We start from the raw sequence: 13,396 nt of genomic DNA, 5'->3' as shown, positions 1-13,396 counted from the left end.
TTTCTTAGTCCTTATGCTGATGATGCTTTGTTTTATATTTTGTTCATTTTGATAATCCATTATTAATTTATCTTTTTAAGCAAAAAAGGCAAAAATTCAGTGGTTCCTGTGTCTTTGAGCTAACTGTATTTTGGTTTTCTTGGTCATTTATAGTAACACATTTTGGGGTTTTGGAGCATTGATCCAGCCTACAACCCATATTTATGTTATTTGTTAGGACCTCTAAGGGTCATAGGAATTATGACGGGAGCAAAGGAGGGAGTCAGGTGATGTAAAGAGTAACAAAGTCCACATAGGGAGGAAATCTGTGTGGATGGCTGGATCAAACAAACACAGGACTTTGACCCAGGAGACTGCTGTTTGTGTCCCATGTTAAACAAAAGGTCAATATAACAAACATGTTAATTATTTTAATCCAAACCATGGTGCAGAACTGCAATCGTTTCACAATGTTAACGTCAGTACGTGTTGCTGGAACTCTCGAATGGTCATATATGTTTCAGGAGTCAGTAGCAAACGACCTATTTTGTTAGGATATATTAGTTGGTCACAGAAAATGACATTTAGTGACATCACCTCAGGCTCACTATAAGCTGATATTTACAGATCAAAGCAATATAATTAGTAGATTCATCAACATTTAAAAAAAAGTAATAGCTGGCTTTTAATGTGTATTGTTACTGCCTATACAAATTATATGAGTTAATGGTGTGGACTCAATTGAAACAGGTATTTTACCAACGTCTGGGTGCATGTTTCTCAGCAGTTATTAATATGTCTATCCATACATGTTGGAGTTAACTGATATATAGAGAAGCAATATTACTGTGCCTTTTCTTGGTGTTTTATTTTCAGAAACTACCATTGCTATATGTGTCTTTACATTTAATGGGCAGCAAACAAACGTCTGGAATCTTTTTAATGTTCTTTTCTACTGAGTAAAGGAGTTAATTTGGTGCCTGTGCTCTCTGATGGGAGCTCTGTAGCCATCACTACAAATTATCTGGCGTGTCTCATAGCACAGAACACCCAACCTGCTTGTTACTTACATCTCTATTTAAAGATTTGTCATTAAGTCCTGCACCAAGCTACGAAACAGCAGCATTTGAAACTGAAACAAAATAATAGCTTAGTCTTTCACTGGAAAGAAAGACAGTAGGTGGCTTCATAAAAGCTTTCTGAGCAATTGTGCAAAATCTTCCACAAATTTTCTGTTTGCTGATGCAATCTAAAGCATCACGTCTCTCGGCCTCTGCTCACCTGCTGTGACTCCCCCGCTCTCACCCCTTTGTTAAGATGATTGAAGTCCGGTGGACATATTCCAGCTCAGACTGAAAGCTAAAGCCCACTCTGCTGCCTCACAGCCAAAAATGTGGCATGAATACATTATTGTCACTTGCTTTACAGCCTTAATATGTAAAATGTGAAAGTACTGAGCTCTTCTCCACATCCTCCTCCCCCATTTCTCCTGCATGCTCCTCTTCATCATATTATCACTTTACCAATCTTTCCATCCCTTCCTCCACTTCTCTCTCCTTCCTTTCTGCCTCACTTTATCTCCTAATCCACACTGTCCTATCCTACACACACACACACACACACACACACACACACACACACACACACACACACACACACACACACCTTCAGACCCCGACCCACACTCTTTGCAGGGACCAAGAAGTGATGTGGCACCCAGTCCAGGACATGGGACAGTGTAAACAGCAGCAACCCCAGCCAAACCCTGCAGCCCCTCTCTGGTTGCCCCTCTCAGTGTGTGTGTGTGTGTGTCAGTGTGAAAAGCAAAGCCCACCAAACTGCACACAACCCACAGCTTAAAGTGACAGGCCTGGCCCTATAACGCAGACTTTAAACATTCATTTAGGAGCACGAGTTTCTGGTTGTGCCGAAGATTTATGTCTTACTCTTCTACTTTTATGAGCCGGGTGATCTTGCAAGCAGACTGCTCGAACTTCAAAGTGGGTTTGATGGATGTTTTAAGGAATATTTCATCAGTGGCGATGCTTTCAACTTCTTTTAAGTTGCTGCTAAAGTAGTTCAGCCACAAATCAAGCCTCTCTAATCTCCACTCTGCTGTCAGTGGCTGTGTTTTTATCCTTTGCTTGATTTCTGTGGATGTTTTTTGGAAAACATTTGAAAACCCAGTTTACGTGTGTATGATCTGTGCGTGTTTTTTGTACGTGGGTGAGTAGAAGTGCTTGATTTCTTTTTTTTTATTGTGTGTGAAAGACGAGCTGCAAACCCTGGAAGCCTGTTTTCTCCTCACAGACAGTCGCTATATTCTCCTGCTCTTTAACATGACTGTATATGTTAGTGTAGGTCTGATGTTTTCCTCCTCCAGCAGCTGTTCTCCCATTGGCCTGGCTACAGCCGTGGAAGGTGTGGTCTGGATGAGCGATGCTGCATCCTTTGTTAAACCGTGCACTTTAATATTGAATAGTAAACAGTTAAGAAGCTGCAGCCGCATGTGCTCGATATAAATGTCATGAATTTGCTTTATATTTATCAGAAAAGTCTACTTAATCAAGGGATTTCCATTTTTTCCCTCATCCCCACCTGTGGCAGGAATTGAAGATGTGTCCAGACAACTCAAAGGGATTCAACGGAAGCTGCGACCGTATCAAACTCGGAAACTTGGATTGAACTCCGACTGAAGTTCAGGTAGAGAGAGGACCGCTGATCGAACAGTTTTAAGGATCGACACTTGGCTTGGTGAGAGGAAAAAACGCGAGACGCGTGCGCTTTCCTCTGACCATGATCATGGGCACCATGCGCTCCTCGCCGTGTGCGTAAGCTGCTGTGGAGGATTCACACATTATGAGACGCCATGGCATGGTGTGACCGAGGGGTTCAGACTCTGCTGGCCATCGCGGGGGCCTTCGCCGCCTTTAGTCTCATGACCATCGCCATCGGCACCGACTACTGGCTTTACTCCCGGGCTTACATCTGTAACGCCACTAACGCCACCACGGACGAGTCCCAGATGCAAACCAAGAAAGTCAAAGGCGACCTGACGCACTCCGGGCTGTGGAGGATCTGCTGTATCGAAGGTAAGTTAATAAGTTAGTGACTAGTTATTACGCAAACTTTTTTGTTACTTTTTCTGTTGTGCTCATTGGCACAGTCGAGCATTGTGTCCAAAGATGAGCCCCCTGATCTCCTGATCGCTTTACGGTGGGAAGGGGACAATATAGTCAGTGTGATTGATCAAATAGTCAGTACATCTTCTGTCTGTGATCCAGACGAATTCTCCAACTGGGAACTCCCAATGAAAATATCTGTAACACTGTTCTTTTGTGCACCAAAACTGGAGATGTGCCAAGGGGTGCATCATCCCCAACAGTCATTTCTATTGTTGAGTGCGCTGAATGTGCACAAAGGGTACGTTGGAATGATAGGAAAAACTGGAGGGAAAGTGCTTCTTGTTGCGCGCAAAGGCGGTGTTGCGCGCGCGTAATGCTACGTTTGCGTCAGTTTCCCTCGTAAATGATTTAGTTTGTCACTGAAAAAGAGCACTCAGTAGACAGATGACGGCAAAGAGCCAGAACTAATTTTTTTTATGTTTTACATTTTGTTACAAGCAAGAAATGTCTCCAAATCGCCCAGGAATAATTTAAGGACTCGTCCTAATTTTCTCATTAACTCAGGACGGTTGCTTGGCAACTACTTCCATAAAATTGCTTAGACTGATGAAATAATTTTCAGCTACAGAATTCAGCAAGAAACTGACTTCAGAAAATCCTGTCAACATTTTCTCAGCTGTTGCTCTGCGTATCCATGATCCCCCAACACACACACACGCGCGCGCGAGGAGTTTGGGGCTGGGCTCCCTGCGCTGGTCTTACAGCTAGTTGTTGTTTGGACACGAGTGCTTCAGCGAGGAGAATGAGATCAATGAGATCAGTCAGTCGATCCGTGAAAGTAGTCACCACCAGTGACGTCTTCCATCAGCCTCCCCTGTTGTGGCGCTGTCCACTGCTGCTGGTGCTGAAACCTCAACTCTGAATGACTGTGTTCCTTTTAACTAACAGACCAACTAAATAACGAGGCTTAATACATAGAATAAGTCTTACATTTGAGAGAAAACCTCAGATGCATGGGGATAATCATGACACACTAAAAGGCAGAAATAGTTAGTTGCTGACTTGTGAAATATTCTCGTTGTAAACACCATGACAGAAGGCAGCAATTTGCCTACAGGTGGTTTTTTTATGGCCTCTCATTCATGCTTTGTAGCCAAGCAGATGTTCCAGCAATGTGCTGAGCACTGTGATTTCATTATGGACTATAATCACATCACAACACTGAAAATAAGCACATCACAGAATATAATACCGTACTTACAATCATTATAGTTTTTATGACATTTGACACATATTCACCATTCCCTAACTGATCACAAGAAAACACTTGAGTAAAAGTAAAGGAAATTTGTTTAATCCCAAAACCATGTGGTGTTTAGATCTGTGGCTTTCAACCGCTTTGTGTCAAGCCCCCCTTAGTTGATACACATTAAGACACTGAGCCTCATTTGATAAGATTTTGCTTCAGGCACTCCCATCTGAAAAGATTTTGGTTGTTAGATATGATTAAGACCAGTTAGTTGTCAACTACAGTGGAGGAGTTAACCGTGGAGGAAGTGAAACCTTATGATCAGAATACTCTTATGGCTCTTACACTGGACTCACCTCTATAACGAATTAAATTGTGAGAATAAACTATTCCGCATTTTTCTGGAATCCCCCCAGAACTCCATAAAGGGAGAGAAAACCACTGGTTTAGATGAACTCATGACAAGGAAGCTTGCATCTCATATGTTCTTCCTCGTGACCAGAAGGCAGCATCTCTCAGACATTGCAGTGGGTGGGGGGGTCCAAGTGAAGAGGCAATACTTGCCCAGAGGTTTGTCTCATATGCAGATGAATGCAGCCATTGTAGAAGTCCCACACCACGCACTTTTGCTCTGCACTGTTGCTACTCTTACTGGAGTTTGATACATATAAAAATGCATGACTATTTATGGATTTCCTGTAAAGTTAATCAAAAGACACGTTCCCTTCTCCCCCTCTTCCAACCCTTGAGAGTACCATCAGCAGAAGTGAAGCAGAGTGCTTGCTGTTCTTAAGCATCTGTCATCTTTTCCACCATCTTCACTTTCCCTGCATAAATTGCTGGATGTGTGTTACACACAGCGGAGAGTGAAAGTAACACTTCTTCTCTTGCTGTGTCTCTGTCACACATCACATCAGCACTATTGCCACACAGCTGTGAAATTCAATTTAACTGGCTTCTGGCGGCACACCTGTAATCTACAAGTGATGCTAGCTGAACCCAAAAGACTTTATAAGATTTTGGCGAAATTAAAATGATAATGACATCCAGTGACTCGTACACCAAAGATCTTAGTGACTTCCCAGCATATAAGCAGTTGGGATACACCCTCTAAGTTTGAGTCTCTCTTTGGCTAAATACATCATTGAAATGTCAACCTATTATGTGTTTCCTTTTTTTCTATCACATTCATAATGTTACAGTGTCAGATGTTTATATTAAATGTGGCCAGAGTTTTAAATAATGAGGTAAATGTAATTTCTGTGAGCAAAAACCTTTTTCAATTTTGGCTATAAGGTGACATCAGATGGTAACATTATTTGGTCATCTGCTCCATGCGTACTACGCTGCTACATGTAGCTACATGCTAACATCAGGAAAACATGTAAACCTGGTCGCAGATGTTGTGGATTTCCTCCAGATTTTGGATCAATTCCTGCAGGAACATGCACATTTTTCACAGTAGAAAATGCTATACTCCATTACAGTCATACAGTCTGCTGCAACATGGATGTATAAAGAGACCTGGATACAGCGCTGGGGGCGGGGCCTTGTTCATTTCTATGAAAGTTGCTCAGTAGCACAATAAGCCAAAAAAAGGTGATTTCAGATATGATATTACCCAGATCTTCCACATCATGGGGCCCACAGAGCAGCCACACGAGAAACTTACGACAGCTGAGCGGCTAACCCCTGGTTTAGCCTTCCACTGACTTGAATGGGGACAAAATGATTCAATCGTGTGGCTCTCTAGACTTAAGAAATGGTATTGGACTGCATGGATCAAATCCTGACGGTGAAAAGAGTCATTTCATGGGGTTGTGACACACAGATGTCTCTTTTGCAGTGTTAGTCTATAGGAAAAAGTTTCTTTGGGCCCCATGGCATGTTGTAATTCCATGTTTGGCCACCATATAAATTTGGCTTCAAACGCAGAGCCGTTCTGTAGGGCTTGGGCTGCAATGATTGTGCAGAGACTCTGAGATACGGAAGTCCAAAATGCTGACCAATCTAGGCTGTTTTGCGAGGTGGGCTTAAAGAGACGTGTTAAAACGAAGGCCTTCAGAAGGAGGTTGAATGCAGGCGTTCCAGCACTGACAGTATAAAGAACAGTAAAGCATGTAGAAACCCAAACCTCAAGTATGAACCTGAAGATGAGCATCATTGGTCCATTTTATGAGAAAAGGTCATAGTTTTAATTGTCCGCTCATTTAACTGTCCACTTGAGATATAATCTCTTCCAGGAACAAAGAACAAGATGGAGTCCAACCACTTATATCAGGTCAAATGAGCAGCATAAATAATGGGTAAGCCCAGGGACACGTCGGCTAACCTTGTAGAAGAAATTACGCTTGTCGCTCCTATGTGCCAAACAGACGCCTGTATGAGTGTTGTGTCGTGTAGAACAAGGAGGAGGTTCGCTGAAGGTGAGCAATGATGGCAAATGAGCTTTAAAAGGAAACAAAGTGAAGTCTTGTTCCGCGGCCATTCATGCTGAAACACGACAAGACCTCTCACTTAAGCCATCACCCCTGATAGCTGAACATGCCAGAGTGGCACTAAAACATACGACGTGTTTCAAACAGACATTTGGTCCGACTTCAAATGGGTAAATCCTGCTGATTTGCTGTGAGCCAACATCTCACCAAGTTTTATTTTTCATAATGTGATTGTTGTTTGAGATTCTCAGTGTCATAAAGGCTGCTTTCTGGTTCCGTGGCTTTGTTAGTGTGTGTGCGTTTCCGTGGAGCACCGGAGTATGTGTGTGTTAGTCTGGTGAATGCATTAGTAAGATGTCAAAGGCGTCCTCTGAGAAGCGGAGCTAGAAATGTGATTCTGGGTTGCCGGGGGGAGGTTGCCATGGTGAAGCTATGCTGAGTAATAAAAGATGGGCTCGGGTCTCTCAGACAGATGGGCTCTGGGGAGATACCTCCCCTACTGAGCTCACTCTCTTTCTCTCTCTCCTTTCTCTATCTCTCTCAGCGTCATTCCTCTGATTATTAACTCCCTGGACTTCTCCATGTTTTATTCATTAATACAATTATTTTACTTTGACATCTTCACTTCTGGTTTGATCGTACAAAATAAAACTCTTTTTTTTAAAAATGTCTTTATCCTGTTATCTTTTACCGTACACCTGTGACTGCTTTTTCCCCAAGACCTTTGGGATGACACAATCAAGAGAAAACATCCAATTACAGTCAAACACTGATCTTATGGATATAAAATACATGCAAGATACACTCTCACACACACAGTATGATAATTATATAACACAATGATTGCTTCTGCCATCGATCCAAAGAATGTGCTTGGTACATAAAAGATCAAAAGGAAGCTGAGAGGGAGTCGAAGAGGAAAACATTTTAGAACACAGGAGGGAGAGAAGGTAATTGAGACATGATAGTGGTGAGTGTTGTAAAAAGAGACAAGATGAGGGTTTAAAGAGACTGAAAGAGTGAGGTTGAGAGAGTGGAGTTGGTGGAGATAGACTCTTTGAGTCTGGGCTGTTGAGGATGTTTCATCACTTTATCTCTTGCTTTTCATTCTCTCTTTCCCAGCAGTCTCAGACATTAACCATGGAGATGTAGCAGACAAATGTGACACTGAAATTTTTATGCTGATGGCTGGGATGAAATCATGCCGCAATGTTAAGTAAGAAACGTACTAAAGGTGCCTCGTGTAAACAGCTACTGTTTTGTTTACATGTAGCGTTCCTCATCAGATCACATCGTGTGCTCCCTCACAGCCTAACAGACGTGGTGAATGCATTCCTAGCTCGTAAATGATTTCCAACACAGAATTTGTAACTGATCTGGATGAGCTGTCTACCACAAAATGCCATGTAGCCCAAGGCCATGCTAACTAGGTGCACAAAGCCACTCAGGCATACAAAGACTCAGCCAGTGACTGCAGCTAACGAGCTAACGTCCACATGGATTTTGATGTTATAGCCACAACACAGCTCGCCACAAGCCAAACAGTGCACGCCCCCTCAAAATCCCATCACTGTAAGGCTATTCACTGGTATTCACAACCGCACATGTTAGTGAGGCTGAATGTTAATGTTACATACAGTACAGTGGCTTTCAAGGCACTCTGGGGAGTAGTCTCACATAAGCCCTGTTTCCACCAGGCAGTACACTACGGTTCAGTTTGTGCTTTTTTTTCCCATTTCCACTGCAAAAGTTGTGGATGGTAACAATGGAACTGTTCTGTACCGGCCCCATTTTTGGTCCCCCCTCTGCTGGGGTACCTAGCACACAGATCTGGTACCAAAAGGTGGAGCTGTGAACACTGCAGTCTGTTCATTGGTCAATAGCGAATGGTCACTCTGCTCAGGGCTGAGTTGTGGCTGGTTTTATGTAACCTCTGTTCATACATCAGTAAACTATAACTATAAAATGAAAGAGGAAAAAAAAACTTCATTCACTGGGCCGACTGTCAGCAACTTTTAAGGTGGAACGTTTACTTGTAATATTACTCAGTGCATGATTTGATGACATGAATCAATCAGCACACCTTAAATTTTAGTTAGAAATTTCAGAGTTGTGGCTGGTTTTGAGGCTCATGTACTATAACCACTGTTCATACCATGGAGAGGTTTATTAGTAAACTGTAACTATAAAATGAAAGGACGTTTTGCTGCCTCTCACAGCAGCTGTGGTCTAAGAAATTTTTTTTACTGGGTCGACTGCCAGCAACTTTTAAGGTGGAACGTTTACTTGTAATGTTACTCAGTGCATGAGTTGACGACGTGAATCCATCATCTTCAAGCCTTTAAAAATTAATAATTTCGACTGGATTATGTGAACTGCATATATCCCAATCCTCATTTGGAGGAGAAAAAAAAAAGCATCGTGGAGCATCGTTCCTGTGGCCTACAGCAATACTAAACCCCTGAGCTTGCCTTAGAAGGACTAAATGCACAAACCCACTCTTTTTAAATATCCCATCAAGAGAGACTCTCACTGCAGCCTGTTTTATGTAGTTCTGAAAATGCTGGCGTACAACCCCGTACTTTGGACAATAAACGAGGTGCACACTAATGGAGGAAGAAATACAGTGAGTGCTGGACGGAGCAGTGAGTGACCTAGGGCCTGGATATCATTTTCTGAAGGGTTAGTTTTGGTTCCAAAGGTACCATACCGAAAGTGTTTGATGGAAACCGGGCTACAGCCAGACTTGTCTCGTAATGTGCCAGCACTGGAGAAAGGTCTCACTGAACCCATTGTAATTCTGCACTTAGGGGGAAAAAATGCTTTGGGTTGTTCATATTTTTTTAAACCAATCATAATTGTCTTGGGCAGCGCTAAGCCCAGGATGCAGCGATGGTGCTCTGCCAAAATCAGGAGGGAACTTGGTTTGGTGGCCCTGGTATTAACATGGCTACAAAAGAAAACGCTGCATAAAACATTAAAAGACATTTTAACATGTGAGCTTCTAGCTTCAGGTTGAGGTTGTTGTTTCATGCATAGCGCTAAAATGAAGTGTGGAGATACGCCTGGCTATGCTTATTTCACGCAGCGACAGGGATTTTAAAAAACATGCAGGAAACGTCTGAGAGAGGCAGCCACTGACAGGCTTATACCCACAGTCTACATCCTGTAACCTAGACTCCATGTGGAATAGTTATGTTTATATTCAGTGTTAACGCATTGTGTGTTTCTTTAAAGGCTGATATATTTGCTGAATGCATTTCCTTCCTCATGAAAAATAGCAGAGTGGAATTTGTTTTGTTTTATTTTACATTTTGTGTCGTTTACATCGAGTTTTGCCAGCTTGCAATCTTCTTCTCCCTCCTGTTTGCTGGCACATGTTTCTTGACACTTCACTGCAGCCTATTTTCAAACAGAGGTATTGTGTGAAGTCTTTGGCAGGTGTGTGTCACATCACCCACATGCTTGTGCGTGTGCACAAGATCCATACAAAAGGTGACCTGCTTATATCACAATTGCTCCATATTCTTACTAGTGGTCAAAAACTTCACAGGGTACCTTTACATCAGGCACATCTGCTGAACAGATGTTTTGTTACAGTGAGCAGGTTGATCCAGATTCTGTTCTCTTGGTGAGAAGAGAAATGTTTTAATATTGTGCCTACTGAAGGATCTTGACCTTATCTTAACATCCAAATTATGAAATTGCAACATGAAGGATTGAGAAGTTTCTTGTTGTAAGAATACGGTGGTATTCTCAACAAGATAAGTGGTTACGGAAAATGAATGAAAGAATAACAGAGTTCATGCTGCTGGTTCACATTTTATTGGGTGTCTGAGAGAATCCAAGCTGTGTTCAGTCTAGTTTTTTTGGACGTGTTATCGGTTTCGCACAGATGATGCATGTCAACATCCACAGGTGTGTTATACATGTCAGGTGTAGCTCCAGTGCAACTAACACAGTAGCGAAGGCAGAAATGACAGGATGCGGCGGCAGAATCAGACATCGGACTTTTAATTCAAAGTCTAACCTTTCAATATTCATAATGCGCCAATGTTTTATTCTCTTAAAAGTGGAGGGAAGATTTTCTCGGTGAAGAGACTGGGTCTTTGAATAGAAGGTGCCTGAGGGCTTGATAACTTCAGAACCTCAGATCCACAGCAGCCTGTCCTCACATGCTTTCTGACATGGTTGGAGGTGAAAACAAGACAGTTCAGGACTTGTTTCGATATTCTTTACCAAAAAGAGACTCTATAACTTGTATATGTTCCCTCTTTCTTAACTGGAGAATCTGGTGCGCTGCTCTATTATAAAGGCACAGTATTTTTCCTGTAACTGTTGTCATTTTGTCCCTGCACAGGTTGTTACCACCATCAGTCACATTAACACTCTGTGTGCTTTTGGCTCCTCTGCAGGTATCAACAAAGGAAGCTGTTTTCGGATCAATCATTTTCCAGAGGATAATGACTACGATACAGACAGCTCAGAGTACATCTTACGTAAGTCGCTGCAACCTCTTCATCTTCAAACACTTAAACCCTTAATCCTCTGTCTCTTTTCTTGGAGTGGTGATGGAGTTATCACAAGGGTACTTAATGTGTCATGACATCTCTATCCCTCCCCCATAAAAGCCTGATGTCATGACAGTAATTGGAACGATGGAGATGATGAAGTGTGTTGTGTGCTGATGAGTAATTGGTCTAAAACATGACTTTACTCACGTAAGATCTCACGTCTGTCCAAAGTAGTTTGATGAGGACGCACACTGGTCTCGCAGTTCAATCCATCTATCCATATTGCTTGAGGTTTCAGATCAGCTTCACTCTGCATATCACATTCTAGTTTGCCCTATGCCCCAAAGCAACTGATTCCGTCTTACAACGTCTTACAACACCCTGTTGTCTAAAATGATGAATTTCATTACGCTCATGGACTCACTTGGTTAGTGTCACAGAAAGGCAGGGACGTCTGCTAATCAGGTTTTAGTGTCTGTGGAAGTATTCATGTGACGAACCTGTGGCAGTTTTTCCTCGTCTTTCACTCACTTTATTGCTACACTTATGGCAGAGTTACTGCATGCATCAACCAGGAGTGCCATATTTTGTTATTTTTAGGACAACTTAAAGGGACAGCTCATCCCGAAATCAAAAATACATGTTTCCTCTTATCTGTTGTGCTATTTATCAATCTAGATTGTTTTAGTGTGATTGGCAAAGATATTGGCCTTCTCTCAATGGCACTCAGCTTGTGATGCTCAAAGCCGCCAAAATAAATAGATTAAAAGATAACCCAAAGACCTTGTTGTGAGCAGTTTTATGTGGGCACTATTTTCTTTTTACTGAACTACACTCGCCGACCGTATCGCCTTGCAGAGGAGAGCAAACATCTACTCATGGACGAGAGGCTCATGCTTGTGACACTGTGAGATTTAAACATTATTTCCATTCTCCTCAGCTGAGCAGTAATGTTAGCTAACTCAGTGGTGCTATGAGCTAGCAGAAGATGCACGCTTATTTTTGCGCAGTGATACGGTTTGCAGGTGTAGTTTTGTAGAAAGAAAATAGTTCCTACATGAAACTGCCAACGACAAGGTCTGTGGATTATCTTGAGATTAACTTTGAGCACAAGTTTCATCTAGTTACATCATATTCGACAGAAGGCAGACATCTCTACGGCCAATACCTCCAACACTCTGCGGCTCACACCTAGATTGGTTACATATAAAAGCCCTACAGGTAAAAGGGAAAATGTGTATCTGCTGTTTGCCTCCATAGGGTTTAAGGGATCAGAAAACCCAAATTTACTATATTCTATGTTTTATAATGTTAGTGTGAGAATTCTTCTGCTAGACACATGTGTCATTTATATTACATGTGTGCAGCCTTCTTGTAAACAACAGTTCAGTTTACATTCACGTTACTCACCAAACTCCTTTTTTGTCTTCTTGACCTTTAAGAAATGTGCTGAATGCATCCTTCCTCACTGGACATATGCAAAGTTGATGTTTTAAGTATTTTGGATCCCTCATTATTTACATCTGTGGATGTTGACTAGCACCTTTCTTCTTCCCTGTCTTTCCTGGCACATTGCTGCATATGTTAACATGTTACAGCCACCTGTTGATCAATGAATGTACAGGAATGTGTATCACATCCAGGTAGGCAAAATGGGGACCCACAAGAAAAGGTCAAACACTCCACAGGGAACCTTCAATATGATTAAACTGATCTAATCAATGATTTTGTATTAACAATGGATGAAATGACTATGTGTAATGTAAAAGGCATTTCTCTTAGTGTTGAACCCACACAGAGTTATCACCAGACTCTGAGGTTCGACTCAGCTCTACTCAGCATTTTAGTGTCTTTAAGGTCATTGTTTTGGTTTTTACAACCTGCAACTTTACTGTTTTGGTTCCGTTTCAACGCTCTCATCAACCTTTTAATTCAATTTCAATACAATTTCAATTTTATTTATAAAGCCCAATATCACAAATCACAATTTGCCTCACAGGGCTTTACAGCATACGACATCCCTCTGTCCTTATGACCCTCTCAGCGGATAAGGAAAAACTCCCCCAAAAAAACCCTTTAACGGGGAAAAAA

General features: G+C 42.0%; 1 protein-coding gene across 1 annotated transcript in view; it reads left to right on the top strand.

Annotated features, from left to right (window-relative positions):
- The first annotated feature begins 2,445 nt into the window (after window positions 1-2,445).
- Window positions 2,446-13,396, top strand: part of LOC126390889 (voltage-dependent calcium channel gamma-4 subunit-like) — a 19,762-nt gene continuing 8,811 nt past the window's right edge. The window contains exons 1-2 of the mRNA XM_050045384.1: window positions 2,446-3,071; window positions 11,207-11,290. Of these exons, the coding sequence (XP_049901341.1) occupies window positions 2,849-3,071; window positions 11,207-11,290 (307 nt within the window). The 5' untranslated portion in view covers window positions 2,446-2,848. The remainder of the gene's footprint in view (window positions 3,072-11,206; window positions 11,291-13,396) is intronic.

Source organism: Epinephelus moara, chromosome 5 (assembly GCF_006386435.1).
Source record: "Epinephelus moara isolate mb chromosome 5, YSFRI_EMoa_1.0, whole genome shotgun sequence".
Taxonomy (NCBI): domain Eukaryota; kingdom Metazoa; phylum Chordata; class Actinopteri; order Perciformes; family Serranidae; genus Epinephelus; species Epinephelus moara.
This window is presented reverse-complemented; position numbering and strand designations above follow the sequence as displayed.